General features: G+C 37.7%; 1 protein-coding gene across 1 annotated transcript in view; it reads right to left on the bottom strand.

Moving 5' to 3' along the window:
* The window catches only part of ADAMTSL1 (ADAMTS like 1), an 876,403-nt gene that overhangs the window by 219,178 nt on the left and 634,152 nt on the right, over positions 1-23,073 (bottom strand). The window contains exons 11-13 of the mRNA XM_070429962.1: positions 17,624-17,735; positions 13,447-13,585; positions 982-1,032 (exon numbers count right to left, since the gene is read on the bottom strand). Coding sequence (XP_070286063.1) covers positions 982-1,032; positions 13,447-13,585; positions 17,624-17,735 — 302 coding nt within the window. The remainder of the gene's footprint in view (positions 1-981; positions 1,033-13,446; positions 13,586-17,623; positions 17,736-23,073) is intronic.

Genomic DNA, 23,073 nt, shown 5'->3' with positions numbered 1-23,073 from the left:
TTGGAGATTTTCAATCAAACTTTGCTTTATTTTATAGTTCACAATAAAATTATATCCCAGGCTTTGTTTAGTTTGAGACTGAGCAAACTATTGTGGATTATTTCCGACTACTATGTTTGCAATCTGTTTTAAGCCCTGGGTTCTAAAAAGCAGCTGACTCCCTGAAGACCTAATGAGCCCCGAGAATGGAGCAAAGGTCTCTCCTCGCAGGGTGGTTATTTCAAACCCAATGCTAATTCCTGCTACCTGGGGAGCTGTTTCCAGTGTGGCTGATAATACACTCAGCAGCTCGCATATTTTTCAGCTTCTCCTGTTTTCTTATAAATATATTAATAAAGAGAACAAGTTCTTTAAAAAAAAACTTTCATAATTTTTTCTAGTTTTACAGAGCTACTGTAGCTTTAAAAAAGCAACATAGAACATGGAATTTTAAAATGTTTTGAAAAACAAAGCCCCCTCAAACTTTCTGAATAATAAGAATATTTTTAAAAAAACCCAAACCCTGCCTTTTTTTCTACTTAATTATCATACTTCGGAACAAAAGGAGGATATCTAAAGCCCCTATTCAGAGAAGTACCACATCTGGAGTTCCACATGGATGGTATTGTGGTAATACTCCAGGCAATGTTTGTTTAGCAGTTGGCAACAGGGCTTTAGTGACTAGGGTCCAATTGCAGAGGAAATTCAGAAAAGGACAAAGGGAGTGAAAGAAAGACATAACATAAACCCATCCACTGAACCTAATCAGAGTGAATTACTGTGTCCACTCTAATGAACTCGAGCCTATCTTAAAATGGTTTTTGAATGACAGGCTTCAGTCTGAGCGGGCCAGTATTACTCGAAAGCAGAGCTCAGGATGGCTTGCAAAACATACTACCTACCATTTTATTTTGACAGAAAAACACAAAATCTCTATGCACATACGAAAGAAGCAGAAGATGGATTGACTAGTTCTAGCAGCAGGACGATTGATTTACGTACCGAGGAAGGGGATGGTAGAGGTCATAAGGCATGATCTGCTTGTATCCGCCACTGTTAGGAACAATAATGCCAACCCTCTGAGTAGAAGGTACACACAATAAAATAAACACTAAATAATTACATTATACACATTTTTTAGACAAATGCAAAACAACATTAATAAATTGTCTTGAAAACAACACACAAACAGTTCAATATCTTTCTGCTACCACATAGTTTAGAATGGGGCATGTTCTTTGAAAGGGTACCGTTGACTATAATTAGTTCTCTGATCCAAGCAGGAAATACCAAGGGAAAGGGTGGTGGCAAGAAAACTTGGCACCTCATCATTAACTATGACACAATAAGCTTGTAAATGTTCTTTAAACCCCCAAATTATACATCCTATGAGGTCATTATTATCATCATTATTAATGTTGCTTCCAGATGCTCACCAAGCAATTACAGTGACTGTGTCACTTATGATGAAAGAGAAAGCAATATAGAAGAGTATGTACCTGGGAATTGACAATGCTATATAATGTGCTACATAACCCAGCAAAGAGGTTTCTTCTCTTGGCAGACCTAAGGATTTTAGTAATGGCTGGAAAGTAGCCACTTGGTTACTTTATAAAGGGGAGGAGAATTAGTGAATATAGTAGGCAGCTATCAACAAAAGCAAGATCCCTACCAACATAAGGCAGGACAATTAAAATGAGAAAATAAGTACGAAAGATCTTTTCTGTGATATAGTATTAACTGCTATTATGGTGGTGGTTGCAATTGTCATGACTGTTGTTAGTATACCTGGTGCCCTGGGAAACCTGTGCAATTTAGAGAGAGAGAGAGAGAGAGAGACACTAAAGAAGCCTTGAGAAGTGACATGATAGTCTGTACGGCTAATGGATTTACAAGGAATGATATGATAGGCTGTGTGGAAGGCCCCAGAGGCCTTCAGGACTCCAAGAAACGACACTAATCTACCTCACTGAATTCAACTAAAGTCTCCAATTGGCAAGACTTTCTTATTCCCGAGTCCCCTGGCTTGTGGAAGATATATGACTTCTGGGTCTTAGATGAAAGAGCTAGTATAATAGACCCTCCCTCAAGAGTGCAAGACAGAGCTCAATACACAGGTCACCCTGGGGCAGAGCTTGATTGGATATGAGCAGCAGGTGCTTATTTTGCAAGTGACAAATGACAGGAAGTCCCTCTTTTGAATTCTGAAGGAACTCATGTATTTTCTATATGTATTCCTTGATGGATGAGTGTATATTTATATATCTCTATTCAATGTAAATGTTTATATCTATATTTACTATAAATATTTATATCTATATTCAATATACATGTTTACATTTATATTAAATAAGTAAATTAAGGTTTTTGTTTAAAGACCTGGAAAATGTTCAAATGGAATGATGTAGTATTTTTGTTTTTTTAATATATGGCTTGCAAAGCTTCTGGGTAGAAAAAGTAAACTGGTTATACTGTGGATCAGAAAGATAAAAAAAATCACTAAATGGCAATCATGAGGAAATGGAGATTATAAGGAACAAAGAGGAAGTGATAAAGAGGTAATTCCTAAAGAAATTACTGAAAAGGGGATATGTGAAAGAATTTAAATTTGAAAGAAAATGAGAAACAAAGCTATGAAGATAGATTTCCCAGGAGGGACAACAATTGGGGTACTAATTTACTTATTTATCTTACATTACTAAATTTCTATGTTTATTTGTATGAATAAAGTTTTTTTAAAAACTCATTTGTAGGACTCAATTTTCATGGTGTATGTATATGTATTACCCTTAAGTAACAGTGTTCATGAAACTGAATGTTGCCTTTTGAGGGAATGCAAAATCTCACAGCTGTAACACAAGAATGAAATGAATATTAAAATTAAGCTCTTCTCCCTGTTTTTCCAAGTTAGAGAAACTTCCTATTGTTTTCTGCCTTCTACTAGACACGAAATTGGATATGAAATGCTAATCCTGTCTGCTGTTAGAATAGTGTGATATCGTTACAATAAATCTTATGTCCAATAATTTAGAAATTTTCTTTCTAAAGAACCGTATTTTAATGAAATGCTCCCTTCCAAAGTTCTTCTAATAACTTGGAACATAATCTAATAGTAGTTAATTAGGAAATAAATTAAATTGACTTCGCAGTAATATTTTAGCTAACCCTAGTATGCCTACATCAATTTCTAATTGCAGAAATGCATATCATTGCCTTCTCTTCTGAAGAAATTTATAGCTATAATTTGTCATCTTCAGTATTAGAATGAACTGTTGTAGCTCTTTGCCAACTGATTTATCAGCTGATGATATTTAAAACGGAGGCAGTAATGTTGAAGGAGACAGGCTAGAAATGAAAAAGAGGGAATAAAAGGGGGGAATGTATAGAATTTGAGAGGTTAGGCTTTGCTTTCGACTGATTTAGAAATTACGTTTTTGTTTAAACAAGAAGCTTTAAACCTGGATTCAGCAAAACTATAGCTATATTTGTCTTTCTATGGCATGGGTCATAGTGAAGACTCATAAAATGACTCTATGGCACCTGTGAAAACAGAAGGATATCAAAACAATGGTGCTCTGTCCAGTCCTGTTCATGCATATGCCTGTGCAGGGGCTCTGCTCTCTCTTGGGGTTCATGCCATGGCCTTGGCCTTTCAGCACACTGTCACCGAGGGGCAGGCTCTGCTGCCGAAACTTAACTTTCTATTGCTCGCCTTTGAGACACTGGACTTTTATCCTAGGCGGAGTGTATATATTGAAGAATGATGACAAAGGATCTCATTTAGAGATGTTAAGAAAGACTTCCCATGTTTAGGTCTTGATTTATAGTATGTGTATACATGTATGTACTCTTACATGTGTATGAATGTGTTGGGCGTGGGGATGGAGACAAAATGATTTTAAAAAGAATTACAAAGGGAAGACATAAGAAACAGTTGGTTTGAGGGCAAACCTGTTCATTCTCCATTGCCTTAACTATTCTGACCCCTCAAGTACCTCTTCTACTGGGGAGTGAACTGTCTCCCTCTTAAAATCCCAATGTCAGGGATTGTGGTGGGAAGAAGAGAAGATGATGAGGAGGAGTAAGTGGTCATTATAGACTCATGTGAAGGAAGTCATCACACCAGATCCTGTCAAAGTGCACACCTTGCAGAACTGTCCAATGACAGGAGGGTGCTTCAGTGTCGGATAGGCTCATGTCATGAAATATTAAGCAGTCTATAAACCTGAAGCCTTTGGAACCATATTTAAAGACATGGAAAATGTTCAAATGTAATGTCAATTTAAAAATAATGCAATGTAAAATAGAATATACAATGGGATTCATAATACCAAAAAGATTCATGAGTTCATATATTATCTATACAACCATTTTCACAAAGTGTATGGGTATGTGAGTAGTGAGTACATATGTGTGTGCATATATATCACACATATGTATACACAGATATACTAGAAAAATACCAAAACAGTTATTTGTTTCTGGTGCTTAAGTTATTGGTGTTTCTTTCATTCTTGTTTTTTTAAATGTTTCTCTGTTTTCCAAGTTTTTTTAATGTACATTCAGAGGAATTAGAACATTCAAGTAAAAACAAAACTCAAGTCTGAGAAAGTATAAAACAGAGACCCTTGGAAAATGTAATATAAAATCTAAATGAGTTCATCACCTCAAATTCCATGTGTTATTTAAAGATTATTGAGTTATTGTCCTGAAATCATTGAAGAAGCAACTTTAGACACTTTCCTGGACTTTAAATATCAAGCCATATGCACGTTCCCACTCTTCAGCTGGAATTTACATAGAGTGATAAATCTCTCCAAGAAAAAAATCCCACGATAACTAACTCTATGGATGCCTAACTTGTGGGGTTCTTTTTATAAGGAGTCCCTTTCCTGGTTTCCACTGTCCCTTTCGGTGGCTCTCTCAGGACCCCTGGCCTCTCCTTCGGGCTGCAGGGCCTCCGTTCTCACTTCCTGGCAGCTGGATGTTCTCTAGGTGTGTCACGCTCAGAGCCTCCGGACAACTCATCATCTCCCCCTGCAAACTGCTGCTTCTCCTGCGGTCACTAGCACAGTTCAGAGCACTGCCAGCCTCCCATCCACCCCAGCCAGATACTGTGGGACATCTCTGCTTTTTCTCTGTCCTGGGTTCCCTTCTAGCTGCAGTGTCTGGGCCCTTTGGCAGCTGTGTCCTAACAGGTCTCTCCACCTGCAGGCATCACTGCCTCCAATCCAGCCCGCTCTCTGCTGCCATAGCAACCGATACATCCCTTCCCAATGCCGAAGTCTTCAGGGTTCCATAATGTCCAGGGAAGTTTCTTAGTCAAGTGCTACCTCTTCGAAAGCCTGTCCTTATTTTCTCTTTCAACACCTAGCCAGAAATTCTCTCTTCCCTTTCCAAATACCCGTAGCACCAACTCCTCTCATCATGTTTAACTATGTTCTAACGCTTAACCATGCATAAGTGTTCTTTAAAACACCAAGGGACAGAATCCACATTGATTCTTTACCATATCTCTTAACACATGGCTCTGCACAAAGGCAATTAGTAAATGTTCGTTCAATAAAATCATGCTGTTAGTGTGCAAGTGCAAAGCAAGCAGCACTACTACCAACCAGAATTGAAGCAAGCCAACACAAAAACACAGTTAAAGAAACTCCCCAACTGCCACTCACTGTGCACATCTTAGTCTCCCGCCTTGCCTTTGGCTAGCTCTGCCATCTGTGTGAGGGGAGGTGGTTTGGCAGTTTAGGGAGGCTGCTCTGGCAGGCAGAGGTGACTGGGTGATCTGAGGCAGAGAAAGGCAGATTAATGGCAGCTGTGCTTCTAGCCTGCTTGGCTTCACTCTGCATCTCTTCCATTGGACATCTCCCAGAAATAGCCACGACAGCTTTTAAAAAATTGTCTCTTCCCTTTCTGTCTCATCTATCTTTCAGATATCGGGCTGTTGTGTAGGTGTACAACTCAATTCCGCCAGGGCAGTCTTGGGGCTCAGACTTGAGTTGATTCTTCTTTGCCTTTGCTGTGGTACCAAGGACAGAACTTGGCACAGGTTATATTCACAATAAAAAATGAATGAAACTGTGGGCTGTGGGAAGAGTTCTGGTACAGAGAGAGCAGTTCATCTTCTCTTGACAACTCTAGGGCAATAGGAACCAGTCTCTTCCTAATCAACAGTCAGAAAGGGGCACGAGATAAGTAATAAAAAGTTGGAAGAGAAACAATCATTTCCTTTTTCATGAGGGGCAGAGCACAAAGGATCTTGGCATAATGAGCAAAGGACCTCCCAAGGACCTGGGAGATGGAAGGTCCGTTCTCCTCCCTGCCACTCTCTTGCTGTGTGACCTTGCGTGCATCAGGACTTTTGCTTTGGTCTTCTGCAAAATCCAAGTATGGGATGAAATCAGGACTTTTAAGATGAAGTAGGAATGGGTGCCTGGAAACCAATCTCCTGGAGGGCTATCTTACCTGAAGCTTTCCTAGCAACTGCTGAGGGCAGGACTTGGAGCTCTGTGGGCCACTGATTGAAAACCATCTAAAAATCTCTCCTCCTCTAACATTTCGTGACTTGATGAAACATAGTAAGTTTCCCTGTTATTTAAAGAGCCAAGTTGGGATCCAGCAAATGAGAAAATATTCTGTAAATAAGTCACACTTTTTTTTTTTTTAAAACCATAGTACCTACTAGGCAACATTCATTTATCTTTTGGAACCAGACCAAAACGGTCCTGTGTCATTGTCTAGGATTTGAAAACATTTTTTAAGGCACATATTTATTTTTTGGCTACGAAACCAACTATTGGAGAGTTTTTGATCATCTGACCCAAAATATTAAAAATGTCCTCACACCTTTGTTTCTGTAGTGAAACATTCTTGATACTAATGAATGCACTTTCTGAACTGCTTTTAAATAACTGGGATGAATGTGCCCCTGGGATTTGGTCATTGCTTGGTTGGAGTAAACAACTGTATTTATACTTATATGAAAGGGGCTTGCTTAACCTGGGTGTGTGGTCAATTCAAAGACTCAGGGCCCCAGCTTTGCACTGAAATAGTTGGCAGTTCTGTGCTGGCCGTGGGGATCTATGTTGAGTTTAAACCAGATCTCAGAGGTTGCTGAAGCCATCATGAAAAACAAGGGTACGTGTTGCAGAGATGGCACAAATGCTGCACCAGGGGCCAGGTTCCCTGACTTCATGTAGAATCAGAGATATTCTTGAATTGGAAGCACTAGGATCTATGACCCAGCTCCCTTTTGTCCACCAGAACTTGGGGCAGGTCACTTCACCGCTTTGGGCTTCAGTATTTTCACCTGTAAATATGCATGATGATCTCTGTCCTGCTAACTTCTCCGGGAATATAAAACTAAACTGAGATAATGGATGTGGAAACCCTTTATAAGCTTCAAGTAGAAGCAACATTGGAAAAGTCATTTTATAGGTTTGGCTCTAATTTAAGAGTAATAGCTGGCTTTTGTTGAGTGCTTGGCCCCTTGCTAAGCCTTACATGCATTATCTCATTTAATTCTCATAGCTACTCTCTGACTCATTTTATAAATGGCAAAGCACAGGCCTAGAGAAGTTGAGTAAATAAGTTACTTAGCTAGTAAAATCAAACTGATAGATTGAGGTTAAAAATGAGGATAATGGTAAATACATTTTCTATTAACTCACAAGTTCATTAAAAGAACTGCAGTTAATTAAATGTAAAAATTTAAATGTGAAAGAGCAAGTGATTATTATTACTAGTGATGAGTGGCTTGATAGAAGAACTGAATTGCCTCAATAACTGAGTTATACATTGGATACTGTATGATATGTCTATAAACTTGGGAAAGACGACCATGCACTCTACGAAGCACCAGAACTCTGTTTTGTTTACCACACTATAAATAATGCATGAAAGTGGAAATGAGGTTTTGTGGTGATCTTTCTAATTGTTGACTCATTAGCTGCTCAAAGCAGTATATTTAAATGAGGCTGATCAAAAGAAGGAAGTTATTACTTTTCTAAATCACTTACCTATTGTAATAAAACAAAAAGGCTGCTGTGATTAGGAAAACATTGTATTACACTTTAATTGAAAACATTTTCTAGTTCTTACATTGTGTTCTCCTTTTTTGGAGACGTACCTGGCATAGATCCCATGTGAATTAAATGACAGTGTCTCTAAGCTACTTCAGGGGGGTTATTAGACAAATGCATGCTGGGATCAGGAGATGCTAATGATCTTCATTTCTCATGGTCATTATATTTAAAAAATCTGACAAATGTGATTTACTTTCATGAAGATATTTCCTAGGGATTTGTGTCTCTTATTGTAAAGATAAGAAATAAAGAACTACATTTTTAGATCCATGGATAATTCTAGAGTTTTATTTTTTCCCTTCATGGAGGAGAAAACTGATTACTAGAGTTTAAGAGTTTCTCTGATGTAACGTTAACATTATCACAGTCATGATCTTAGTGGTAATAGCTGCAGTCACTAACGTGTTTTGAGTACTTATCATATGTCAGGCACTCTGCTAAGCTCTTTAATGTATTATGCCATTTATTCCTCATGACAACTCTATGAGGTAAGTACTGTTATTATCCTCACTTCACAGGATAAAAAAAAACCAAGGCTTCGTGTGGAGAAGTAATATGCCAAAGGCTACTCAACCAGTAAGTGGTCGAGACAGGATCCCAGGCCAGGCTGCTGTGCTCCAAAGCTCCCCTCTGACCCACCAGGCTGCATAGCCATTGGACTCGTCACCAAATTAGCATGACCAGGTTTTTATGTGCCCACTACACATCCTGCCTCTCACGCTGCAGATCATTTCTTTACAATTACATTAGGATTCAATTCTGAGATCCTGTTCACAATTTGGTACCTGACCAGGATGACTTACACAATTTTCTGTCAAATTAAATGGAGCTGGACAATAAAAGTCCGCTGGAACTCCCAAACTACTGCCGCTTGGGCCATACAAACTTGAACATTTGTTTAGGACCTTTGCTCTGAGTTCCTGGAGGGCGGGGGGGGGGGGGGGGGGGGGGGGGGCACCTGGAGGCAGTTCCAGCTACAAACACATTTGTTTGCTAATGACTGTGACCATGATGCTTAATGAAGGAGAGCTCTTTTCATTAGTCCAAGCCTTGCCAATATAAGCCCCTTCAAACCAAATCTGAAAAGGTGGTTCTGTGATCTTCTCACGAACAATGTCTTGCACAATTACTCCCAGGCAGCCGTAACAGTCTTACTAATCTCATAGAAGGAGACATGTAAGGCCAAATGTAGCCTATTTTACATTTAAAGCCACTCTGAAAATACAAGGTGCTCATTAGCTGACCTAAAACTATGCCTCTTTAGTCATTGGTGAAGCATAGGCATATATTTTTGGTCACATGATGGACTTTACCCTTTACCCAAGAGGCAAAGATGACACAAACCAATGCACAAACCAGCAGGCACTGCATGAAAAGAAAATCTCCCAGGGTCAGACAGAGCTATGGCTGAAGCACGGCAAGCACGAGAGAATTTTACATTTGATTAGATTTCAAGTGTCTCAGCTTCAAGGGTTTCTCCTGTAGTGTTAAATGAATGAAGCAGAAAACAAGTTAAGCATGCAGTAGATCCCTGACATCCAGGAGGGGCTTGCCTCTAGACTTCTGGGAGTGCCCACGTTGGCACTGCCACCAGAACATATACTGCCCTGTGTATATAGAGCATGTGATGGGATTAGTGATGTCATAGCTCCAAGTCACCTGTGAAAAACATTCTTAATTTTAGCCAAAAGCCAATACATTTTTAGCTTTATCTTTCCTCCCATTATAACTATTAAGTTTTGTTTTCCTTTTGAGAGCACTTCTGGCTAGGAAACAAAGTATGTTATCACTTCAAAAAAATGGCGGCGTAAATGACACCAGCAAAGAGCAACAAAGCTCTCTCGGGATGGAACTACTGGCCGCCAGGTAGACTCACTTGTTAGTCTTATAGTGTAAGGGACTCAAGCAAAATGTCAAGTCACTACAAGTCATGGACATTCTAGCTTGCTTTAGAATAGTAGACACCAAGAACACTAAGTCACCGATATCCAAGTGTCTATTGCATTCAGTATGATTGCACCTGTGTTATGAGCTATAGACAAAATAAAAAAATAAAGCAGAAGCATTAACAGGAGTTCCCTGAGAGCACTAGAGATTATTAGTGAGTTTTATTTTTTTCATCATAGCTTTTTAACTCATTAACATTTCTAAGGTAACATTAAGAATCAGAAAAAGAGCCCTAAAAACATAAAAATTATTTTGAAAAAAATAGGCATGATGTTAATGATCTTTTTAGCCCCAAGAACCACTAGATGAACCAATGCACAGCCATGGAGGCCAGTGGATGTTGCTGGTGAGTGAAATGAGCAAGTGATGTTGTTCATTAGTTCAAATATATAACATTTACTTATTTTAAAGCAAATTAATGGCAACAGTGATGCTATTTGGAAAACAGATCATTAATCGGATATCAAGGATTATGGTTAATGGTTATCATATCCAATTTGTTTTGGTTTTAAACATGTAGTAATGAAAAAGTCTCATCATCACAGAGAAGTAGTTGCTAATGGTAACAGCTTTCACAGCTCACCTTGCAATCTTAGAAAATGTAATTTTCCAATTAAGCTGGCATAATTGAAGAAATGAATGAGAGTGCAAAAAGTATTTGCTTTGGCGGTACAATGTTTTTACAATTGTTACCACAATTTTTATAACTAAACTTAGTTCAAATAAATTCAAATTAATTTGACATGTTTAAATATGTTTGTAAGTTATTATTTAGATAGTGTAAGATACAGAAAATAAAATTTAACAAAGCAACTATGAGAAACAACAGGTCTGTAGGCAGTTTGAAAATCACTCACTTAATATAACGAATAATCTTCTTACCCCCATTTTGTGGGGGAGAAAACTGAGGCCCAGAGGGTCAAATAATGAGCCGAGGGTTAGAAACTTAATTATTTAATAACCTTTTTACTGTCCACGGTCCTTGTGATCTTGACAGGGAATAAATGCGGCTCTCTGAATGGAATTTGTTCTCAAATAATATACTAGTACAATAGGTCAACTCTAGTCTAAGGCACATAAAGCAAACAAATATCTCACTGGCTAGACAAAATAAAAAACTTGTGACTTTAAGATTGTCTATATTTTCCCTTTTGGGGGCTTCTAATTTTGCACACAAAGGCATCGGTTTAATATTATTGTGTCACTCCTGATTTTACTATCGGACAGTTAAGTCTGTAGTTAGAAAACAGTTCCTTGAGGATGGATTCTGCCAAGTCTGATGGGAGGGTAAATCTCTTCTATAGTCTGTTTATTCTTACTCAGACCATCACTTCTTATTTTCTCTTTGAACTCAGAAAGGTTGCTTTGATCCCAGGCATGCAAATGAGTTCAGTGAGTTCCCCAGCAATCCTGAAGTATCTTAACCTTGGAGCAGCATATCTACATTTCCTAAAGCAGATGCCTCTTAAACCTCTCCTACTGCTAAGTATTAATTTTACAGCTTTGTTTAATTACTCCTGGAATAAAAAAAGCAGCTTCCTGGCATGTGCCTCTAACTCACTTTTTCTTCCTCCTTTTCTTTTTTAAATGGCCACCTGTCCCAACATTTATGCATGTGCTGTATTAGATGTTTTAAAATAACATAGGATGCAGAAAAAGCATACATTTCACAGGCAAACGTCTTTCGATACAGAATGACCTTTTGCTTTTGGATAATAAGACATAGGCCATGAATACGATTCCAACAGAGGAGCTAGGTAAAAATCAGAAGCCAGAAAAAATTGCATAAATTTATTCTGATTGTAAACATTTTCTTAAGATGGTTCACGTAATGCTTTTATCTTACAACTGTCTCCCACAGCCATCTCTTTGTTCAAGTTTTTTCCCAGTGGGGAAAAGCTTTATGTAGTCATGGGAGTGAATCCTTCATTTCTCCTAGAAATACACATACACATTTTTATGGAAGTGTGTTTAAGATTTTCAAAGTCTTTCCATGGCTCAGCCAACTTGACTGAATTGGGTTAACTATGCTTTTCAATGGAATGGAATTTCTGGTATAGATATGGGTAAAGATGTTTAATAGTAGAATGATTTTAAAATGGGATTGAGTTACATTAGGTATAATTATCTTGGCTAATAATACTTCATAGCTTAATATTTCCAAAATAAAGACGTCCAAGCAAAATTCTGACACCTCATTCAAATTTATACCATATACAATTTTTAATATAGAATTTTCTGGTGTAATGTGAAGCTACACTAAGCTTCACCTGAATGATATAATTATAAAATACCTATTATTTCTGTTTCTTACATAAAAACCTGTCATTCGGAGTTTACTTTTATAAGCTAGGTATATGAAATAGGCAATTTCACTTCACATGTAGCATTCAGAATTCATGAATACGAGGCAGAAAGAGTCCAAGTAAACTTTAAAAAGTTAACAGCAGAAAGCAAAACCTAAAATTGTATTGCCTCCAATTCAAAGACAGAATGATTTTCATCCACATTGCTCATGTAGTATTCTAAGTATTCAAAGTTTTGTTTTATGCACATATATTTGGTAAATATGCTTTTAATAAGTAACAATGAGGTGTTTCTCAGAAATTGAAGGAGCTTGCAAAAGACTTCTTTGTCTTTTGGTTTTCATGATTAGTTTTGTAGAAGAGTTTTCTTATGTCCTTCCTCATATATTGGGGGTGAGTAAGCTCATAAAGAGATTTAACAGAAAGTGTTGCAACTATAAATACTACACCTATGACTTGCACTTCTGTGACTACTCCTCATCTGAGATGTTTTATTGGTCAGTCTGATTCCTGATCCTGCAAGTAACTGAGGGCCAATTATGGTTTCCAAACAGCCAACAGTGATATGTGACAGCATCAAGTGTCTCTTTAAAGCTCCTAATTAAAAAGACCTTTGAAAATATTTTACTATTGGAAATAAGTCCTGCTTCCTCTTTAATAAGAGCTGAGTTTATTCAAATATAGAACTGTTCTAAGACTGGTTTTGAGTCCAGTTAACCAGAATGGAAAATGGGTCAGCGGGGACCCTGAATGGGTCTGCTGTGATCATGTCACTGACTAGGTAACAGATTTGAAATGGAAAGAATCCTGAGAACATTGTGCCATCACATTTGTTAGGGCCACTGACCTGGACCTTATTAAGGAGAGAAACAAGTAACCATGATGAACAAAAAACCAGAAGAGAAAAATGACTATGAGTGCTTCACGTGTAGCTTTACGAATGGAAAATCTGTAGAACATGGGATGGTATCATAGCAGTAAGAACAAGGGGCATGGACACTAATAACACCTGGTTAGGACTGGATACTGGACAGCAACATTTACTTATTTTTAATGAAAACATCTTAATCTAGGAAACTTATTTGAAACTTTATGCTTACAATAGATGAACTGGTAAATAGACTGACCTGGCTGGACAAGGATCCAAGTTGCACTCCTGAAGTTTGGGCTTGGGTTTGATGTTCTCTGGGTAATAGTGACAGTACTGATCGGCAACCACGCGGTTGCTCCGAAGATCGTAACACTCAGCCGATGTCAGCTGGTAACCTGCAGTATCAAACCATATGGGCGAGTTTAAAGGCACAGGTCAATATGATATGTTTCTTCATGCTTTTTAGCCATCCTCACATTAAGGAAATTCTTCCCTGATGTGCCAGTCATTTCCAGGACAGAAGACAGAGAAATGGAAGGCTCATTAACTTTTAATAGTTAAATCAGATTATTCAACAAATATTTGTGGTGTGCTTACTCTGTTCTAGGCACTGTTCTAATTTCTAGATATACACAAGTGAACAAGTTGGACTAAGTCTCTACATTCACAGAGCTTACATTATAGTAAATGGAGACATAAAGAGAAAGAAGAAGAAGGGGGAGGGAGTAAATAAAGAAGTGTAAGATAAAGTGGCTATAACAAGAATAAAAATGGTATAAAGTGATAAAAAAAATAGTTAAATCATACTGTAGTTCCTAACCTACATGAGGGCATAAACTAGCTTATAAGACTCTGTCATAAGAACTATTATTATTTATTTGTTTCACATAATCTAAAAGTCTAACACAGACTCTGTATCCCAAAGAGATCATCAGTATTTATTTACCAACCACCTCCTGCAAGGAGGCAAAATTGGCTCTGTTGTTCCTGGAGCACCAGAGAGGAAAACTGGTGCTCCATAAATAAACCCCAATAAATACATAAATAAATAAATACATAAATAAACCCCAATACCGCTCCCCTTGTCAACGGGGGACAATGGGAGATAGCACGGGATCAGGTCCTGCCAGCTGCCTGACATTATTTTTGCCTGATTTCAATCTGGCAGGGTTAAACGGAGTAAATGGATGATTGAAACTTTAATAGTAGCCATTGTGAATTCCAAGGTTTCCTGCAGATAAAACAACAAGAAGCCTCCTACTGTATAATTTTTGCTTCACCCCAAATCCTTTGTCATTTCTCTTTAAGTTTCTAGCCAATATTTCTTAGGTTCCATGTACAAATTTCCACTCTTAGAGAATCCTCTTGAAAAAAAAAAAAGTGGTGCAGAATATTACTTAATTCTATTGATAACGTGTTTTACCTTTTTTAAACCTGCCTCTTTCTTGTCCTATGGATTTCTGATGAGGACTTAGATTCTTGGGGTGAAAAATAAATGTACATAGAGAATTTTTAAAAATTAGACTTTTTTTTCATCATTCTAACCCTAACTAACTCCAAAATATATTCTCTCTGGCAGTGGTTGAATATTGTTGTTACTAAATACATGTTAGGAAAGCAGATTTAGAGTACTTAAAAGTCTTGCAAAATTTTTTAGGAAATCAGACAGAGGTTTATAAACCAGAATTTCTGGCTTGAGGCTTTTTCTCAGACCACCCACAAAAATTAATTGTTCATTTAAGACCTAAAAAAAGATCTTTTAACAATTTTACTGTAAAGATGAAAAGCACTTTAATTTAATGGGTACGAGCACATGTTCCATTTAATCTTTTGTTTTATAAGAAAAATCAAAGAGCAAAATTTTATTTTATGCAAGTAAATATATCTTTAGTTGTCAATTATATTATACTCAAAAGCTGATAAGTTTATGAGAAGATAATCATTTTATAATTTTTCATAAAATAATTTCTATTCAAGTACAGACTTTATCACATAGTGAGGTGTGGGTACAAGCAAAAAACAATTTATAAATCTGAGATTATGATTTTTAAAAATTATAATTTGTCAGCATAAAATGTTGCTGTGACGCTTTCTAGAGTATATGAAATGGAAGTTTAGATTAAAAATTAAATAAATGACCAAAATCGTCAGATAATTGTATTTTCTAAAGTTTCAGAAGGTACTTGGAATAGCAATTCTTCACACTTAGCACAATGGTTAACCAGTTGAATCTGGAACCAGAAACATAAAAGGCAATTTAGAGATCATTTCTTAAGTAATTTTAAAACTGGTCTATGAAGGCTGGTTTCTATATTCCTCACATCTTTGCTCTGAGCAGTAGGTATTCCTTTTACTTCTAAGTAAGATTTCTTTTTTGTAGAAGGCTTTGATAGTTCAAAACATTTGAAAACCACTGATGGTTCTACTTCTTCACTTAGATGTGAAGAAAATAGGCCAAAGGGCTGGAATATACATCAATCTAACATTCATTGACTCATATAGGGAGCCATTGTCAAGGTTACTCCAAAAGCAGCTTATATGAAAACACATAGTGGACATATTATTGAATTGCTACTTCTCTAAAAACACGGTGTAATTTAAAAAGAAAAAAAGAAATTCCTGTGATTTCTTTACTTGAAACCACTCCCTATGTTAGTCATTAACAGGTGAATCAAAATAACATATTCCCACGAAACATCAACAAAATTGGCAGTTATTTTTTAAACCAAGTAATTTTCTATTCACGGCATATAGAGGAACTGCAAACACTATTTTATTAAAATTCTTAAGATGTTGAGAGAATAGTTTTTTAATAATCAAGTTAAAAGCACTTTATGTATTTTTGATTAATTGCTTTTAAACTAAAATTTAACTTTGCTCTATGGAACCTCACGTTCAGCGATTTGTTCACATTATGTAGACGTAGATAACACAGACAAAGATAAATTATGTATGTTAACTGGTTTACAAAAATTAATGGATAGTCATTTGTCTTCATTTTGAGGTACCATCCTTCTTTGGTCTTGTCAAAATAATCTAGCAATACCTCTGTGGATTAGTTACTTAAAGCCAGCCAATTAACAGGCTTCCATGAAGCTGGAGCCAGAATATATTTGATGTGCTCATTTTTAAAGGAATATATATATATATATATATATATATACACAATTTTACATCCATTAAATTACCAAAGCTTATAAAGTGATAATCCACAAATGGCTGGCTCAGTTGGAAATGGAACTAAGATATTCTGGAAAGAATTTTGGTAATACATGCCAATGGCCACAAAAATTCTGAAATACACTCTGGAGAATTTATTTCAAGGAAATAATTTCAAAGGAGAAAAATACTTCGGTATCAAGTTATCCATCACATTATAATAGAGAATTTAAATGAACTAAATGCTCTTCTAAAGGGATATGGCTAAATCAATTATGAAATAATTCAAAGAAATTATTATGTAACCTGTATAATAACGAAGAGCAGAAAAAGGGGGAAAACCTTTTCTAGTGGCACAAAATGCTGTCCACACTACAGATGTGATGGGGCAGGGACAGACATTCATTTGGTGACTTTTTAAAAGAGATGTGTTTTTGTGAATAAACTAGAGGCCTGGTGCATGAATTTGTGCATGGGTGGCATCCCTCCACCTGTGATTGGGGCTGATCAGGGCCGTCTTGAGTCCTGATCAGGGCCAATCAGGGCCGGTGGCCAGGGAGGGACCACGGGAGGGCTCCAGGGTGTGTCTGGCCCCATCTTGCCCAGTCCCGATCAGTTGGACCCCAGCAGGAAGCTAACCTACCAGTTGGAGCATCTGCCCCCTGGTGGTCAGTGCACGTCATAGTGACTGGTCAGTCGACCTCTCGGTCAGACACTTAGCATATTAGGCTTCTATATATATAGATAAGGCAGTGACATTTCCTTTTACTGCACAGATTAAGGGATAGAGCTGAAAAATAACTGAGCCAAAGTCTGCAGTACAGTGATTTTTTCCCCCCGTGGTAATAAACTACTTCCTTTAATTAAATTAATCTCTGATCCTTTTTGGACACATCATGCTATAAAATAGGCCATTACAAATACTCTTCATTTGATTCCCGAATAAATAAATTCACTTCAACCAGATGAAGTTTTTCCTCAAATGAAAAAATCGCCTCCAGACCACACTGTTGCCAAGCTCTGACACTTTTTGTCCTGGCCTTCCATGGACTCAAGGAAAGGAGTGAAGACAATTTCCTCTAATGGGACTCCATAGACAGAAACTAGAGCATCTGCCTTATGGGAGGGCTTCAGGATTTGGCCTCATTCAGAAGAAAGGATCTGACCCCACAGCACTAAATTTCTTCTATGCTGAAGTGACTCTACTCTTACAATAGCCAAGTCTTCCCTCTTAGACGCCAACAGACCCTAGGCTAAATGAACAACACTGTTACCTCCTCCACACGTTGCTGAGCAAGGAAAGAAATCCGTCTCCCTCCATCGGTGGATGATGGGCTGATAGAAGGTGAACTGGACTGTGCTGTTAGCAGGCCCCGAGTTGTGGATCTGTAGGAGACAACAGCAAAGTAGAGGAGTTAGTGTGACAGGTATGTGCTTTCTGGGTCCCTTGCCACTCTAAACAAGGAAGTGTGGTAGTGCTGATGGCCTTAGGCTGTGTGAAGGGTTGTGTTGGGAGAGAAGTGGCAACAGCCGTATCACCAGTCTTACCATTTAACCAGAGAATGCTTCTTGCATATACCTACTGTCACTATCATCACTTTCCCAGTTTTGTTGTAATTCCCGTAGGATCTTATCCAAAGCTAATTAGTCCCTCACCCTCTTTTATTTCCATCCTCTCTGGTATAATGGGTAAAACTATGTGGATTTTAAAATGTAAGATCAGAAAGAGACAATTTGTTCTAAGAAAATTTTAAATGCCATTTGCTGGGAAAAAAAAGAAAAAAAAGAGAAAGAGACTATCTTTGGTTAAGAAAAATAAGAGTTAAAGAACTAAGTAGCTCTTCCCACTCAGAGACATACATGGAGTTTCCTGACAACTCAGTGATTTATATATTTTAATGTGCAAAGTTACCAATTGGAAGTTTGCTAAAATGCAAATTCCTGGGCTCAAGCCCAGAGATCCAGGCAATTCGAATGTAGCATAGTCCAAGAACCAAACTTTGAAAAACACCAATTTACAGAATTGAAAGCAAATATATCAAATAAAACATGTGCTTATGGAAATGACAATTCCTTTGTGTTTTTTTTTTTAAAGAGAGGATATGAGGCAATAATTCTTTAATGGTTCTTAAAAGTACAAGGTTGAGAGAAAATACTCAAACTGAAAGAGAAGAAAAAGGTACCCAACAGGAATGATGCCTTGATTTGGTGAAGACAGAATGACATATGACACAACACTTAGATAGCTCAGCTAGGGCAAGGCTTGGACTGATTATTATACTAAAGGTAGTTCTATGGACAACTGAGAGGACCACCTCTTACTCCAACTCCATTACAGGAATGAGAAGTGTCATCAGGTGAATCCTGTGGCCAAAGTCTTTGTCAATATTTCCAAGGCTTACTGCCTCGTTTCTCAGATATGTGGATAGATTCGGTCCTCAGATTCTTAAAAAAGAGAGCCTTATTCTTCTGCTACCGAATTTAACAACTGGATTAAACATCTAGGATGCAGAGGATAACAGAAACACTGAAGAAACAGGGAATAGGTCCTGACCCCCAGATGGGTGTTTGGCGTTTTGATGAGCATATGGGAATATTCCTCAGAAAATCTGGAAGAGCTGGAAAGGAGAAAGAAGAAAGAGAGAAAAGCTATCATTTATCTCATGTCATGCTGGGATTCTGACCCATGGTGCATCCAGGTCTTTCCTGATTAGAATAAACAGTGATACAATTCCCTACTTTAAAGCAAAAACAGCTGAAGCAATACGACATCTTTCACAAATGGGGAGCATGGCCTACAGATGAATATTTTTCAGTCCCAGTGTGTCAAATACAGGATATTTAATTGCTTGCTTAGGGATGTAGTATTAATCACATTCTTTGGAAAGTTTTTTTATTTTTTAACCTCACAAAAGCCTATAGCTCTCTTGGGATGTGTGGTTATCATGCTGGAAAGCTATTAGAAGAAGGCTCTGATTTGAACAAAAGCTCCATGAAAAATACTAAAAAGGCCAGAAAATCTGTTTAGATCCTGAGAGATGAATTGTTTTGCAAGGGTCCCTTTTGGGATGCTAGAGATTAAACTGAATCCTGGGGAAGTGGGGGGTGGGGTGGGGAATCAAAATTAGCAGAATATAACATCAAGGTACTTGGACACTTTGATGTCATGGTGTCAAGGCGATATGGTGCCAAGCAAGAGGGTTACTAAACACCATGTTGAAGGGGAAAAAAAGCAGCTTAGGAAGAATATTGTTCTTAATGAATTAATGAAAGCGACGTATAATGACAACAAATGCTGAAACTCTATGTCCACGTTTGAGAAGAGACTTATAACTGGATTGAACACTTAGGATGCAGAGGATAACAGGAACATGGAAGAAATAGGCAATAGGTTCCACCCCTAGATGGGTATTTTGTTTATTTTCATTGATAACATTCTTGCTTCTCCCTTCTCTGTCATTGAGTAGCTACAATTCCCACAGCAATCAGCACTAAATACGGTCCTACTTTGTGCAGGATACATTTTATTTATTTATATTAAATCTAATCTTAAAACTCCTCCTGTATTATCTTCCACATTAGCATTACAGTGAGAGAATGGAGGCCCAGAGAGGTTAAGTATCTTTGTCAAGGCAACACAGCTAGGAAAAAACAGAGCTGGGGTTTGAATTCAGGTGTGCCTGGTTCTAAAGCTGCCATTCTTTTCATGGAATCAAGCAATCTTTGTTAGTGCCGTGAAGATATAAGTATTTATCTTTATCAGTATTCGTGTACCTCTCTTCTCAGTATCTTCTTAATTTTTCATTTTCAAGTAGGAAAAAATGTTTAAAAATAAAAAGAAGAGGCTAACCTGATGTCTAAGTTTGATGGCCTAAGTGTTGCTTACAGAGATGAACCACTGTGTTCCTTTTTGGTTTTATTAATCCTGGGCTGCTGGGATCACTGTTATCATCTGCTCTGAAGCATCATCAACCCTAAATCCTTAAAACTCAGGCCCTAGTATGAACGCGTCAGTGTGACACATTAGAATTTTGTTTAAGGGAGCTAATTACATCTGGCATGTGTAATTTTGACCTCCTTAAGTTAATAAGCAAAAAGAATGTTCTGAACCATACTTTTCTTCCTATAATTACAATGATTCGGTGTTTCAAATTCAATTTAATGACTTCTCACACTGAAAGTAAAGGAGACAAAACTGGACACTTGCCATAGCGACTGATTGCACTGTCATAATAGAGCTGCAGGGCAGTACAAATGGCATGTGGGTAGCAGTTGAGCTTTAAGTCCATGTAAAATCAAAAGAATTAGGAGAAATTTCAAATACACGAAAGGCATCAAATACACAAAGGCTCTCCCAGATGAAGCACTGTGAAATGCCATACCTCTTGCTTCTCATTTGGGGAGAGGGTTAGTTGTGAGCCTTGGAATGTTCCTCAACTAGGTTCTTTACTTTCTATGACGTTGTAGGAAATTTTTCCCTCCAGACAGGTGAGCAGGGGGACTGGCATTCAGGAGTCCCCCACCCACCTTGGCTGCAATTGAGTTGCTGCTCTGGCCTGAGGAGAGGAGGACAAAAGGGAGCTGTTCCCATGAGCCTCTGAGCTGGAACCCACAATGGCATTCAACTTGGTCACACCGGTCTCACGGCAGCCAGGGGTGTCATGACCAGGCTGTGCTTGAAAGTGGTAGAAATACATCAATATGCCTGCTCGGAAGGGAATAACATGGAAAATAGGAAAAATCTATCTTTTCAATGTTTCAGTCTATTATGTTCAATTTTGGACTGTTCTGGTGGTTGATGGTGATAGTGAATCCTCAAGGAACTATTAAAAATACTTTAAAACGCTTTTCTGGGCTTTCAAAATATGCAACAAGATCTTCCTTATATCACTTAAATGTTTACAAGCACTTGATATCGATATAATTGTTATTTCATTGCCTTTCTCCTCCATATGCTATAAACACTATGAAGGCAGGTGCCATTTATCTTGCTCATCACTCTTTCTTTAGCATCATCTACAACGTTTGGCACATAGTAAGTAACCAATCAATTGCCCCATACTGTAAATTGAATGCATGAATGAACAAACAAATGAATTATATAATGATGATTGTTTCAGATACTATTTGTGGCAAATTCTTAGAATAATTATCATCTTTATATTTGTATATCTACCAGTTTTCTTGAAGATGTTATTGATCATTTCTTTTAAAAATATATATAAATATATTATTGATTTTTTTACAGAGAGGAAGGGAGAGGGAGAGTTAGAAACATCGATGAGAGAGAAACATCGATCAGCTGCCTTTTGCACAGCCCCTACTGGGGATGTGCCCGCAACCAAGGTATATGCCCTTGGCTGGAATCGAACCTGGGACCCTTCAGTCTGCAGGCCAACACTCTATCCACTGAGCCAAACCGGTCAGGGCAATCATTTCTTGTTGACAAAATGTTGATAAAATGTTGCTAAAGTTCATGAAAAGAAGTACTGTTATAACACAACCCTTACCCAACAGTACTTCCCACTGTCCTTTGATAATACAGTAGTATAGTAGAGTGGAAAGGGCTTGTAAAAATGCTAATTATTATTGAGTGAAATATAAATTCAATCATCCCATTGTTTGAAATACCTGACAGTTTCAACAATTGGAAATACTGACTAAAATTAGGGTTTATTCAGTAAAAATAATGATAAAAAATTGTTAGCATCCAACTTTACTTTTACACTTCTTATAGAGTTTTCTAGTCCCCCTAGATTTCCAGACCTCAATATTGGGAGATACTAGCACAGCAGTTCAACCATAGGTCCCTGGGTCAAGGTTGCATGAGAGATGTTGGTTATGGATTTACTACTGCCCACAGCCCTTGAGTAGGGCAGCAGACCAGAGATGGCTCCATGGGGATAATGGGTATAATGTTGGCTACAAAGGCTTCCTTAATCACATTAGCCTGTAGCAAGTATCTACAGCTTTTATTGTGCCCATTTTATTTTAGTACTTCATTATATTCATCACTATTTCAACATTTCCTATCCAGTGTGTTATCTCTCAAATGACATTATAACCTAGGAAAGGGCAGATACTATGTAATTATGTACAGGGTTATGCTCAAGGATGTCCAGAAAGAAATATGAAGGCATCTCTCTAATACTCCATGGAAACCATGGTATTTCTAGTTCCTAGACTACTCAAACAAGCTTCTTGGACTGCAATTAGAATGATGTCAACCTTCCTAACCCAAATTCTTCAACTATAAAAATGTAATGCATTTAGTAAATTATTCTCTGTAGGAAGTAACTGGTCTCTAGTTTTCAGTGCATGAACTGTGAGTCAGTATTCTTAGTTCTAAATGCACTTATTGTTTACTATTCTACTGTGTATTTCTGCTCTTTTGGTGGCTTGGGCACCTCATCAGTCTCTTTTCTATCTATCTAATATGGATTTCTTCTTACATTTAAAAAATGAGCACACACTGACATGAATAAATATAACTAAGTTTCTTATACAAGTAGAGCTAAGTTGGAAGTTCTAATCCTATATAATAAAAGGCTAATATGCAAAGTGTCCCCTCAACCAGGAGTTCAACTGGGAGTTTGACCAGGGGGCAGGCCAGCCAGCCAACCTGCTGCATCCCCTTCCCCAGCCATGCACAAATTCGTGCACCAGGCCTCTAGTAAAGAATAAACCATAACTAAAAAAGACCATCTAGTATCTGGGAAAGTCA

Source organism: Myotis yumanensis, unplaced genomic scaffold (genome assembly GCF_028538775.1).
Source record: "Myotis yumanensis isolate MYYU_CA2020_CCGP unplaced genomic scaffold, mMyoYum1.0.hap1 SCAF_12, whole genome shotgun sequence".
Classification (NCBI taxonomy): domain Eukaryota; kingdom Metazoa; phylum Chordata; class Mammalia; order Chiroptera; family Vespertilionidae; genus Myotis; species Myotis yumanensis.
The sequence above is the reverse complement of the archived record's forward strand: the minus strand, read 5'-3'. Positions and strand labels throughout refer to the sequence as shown.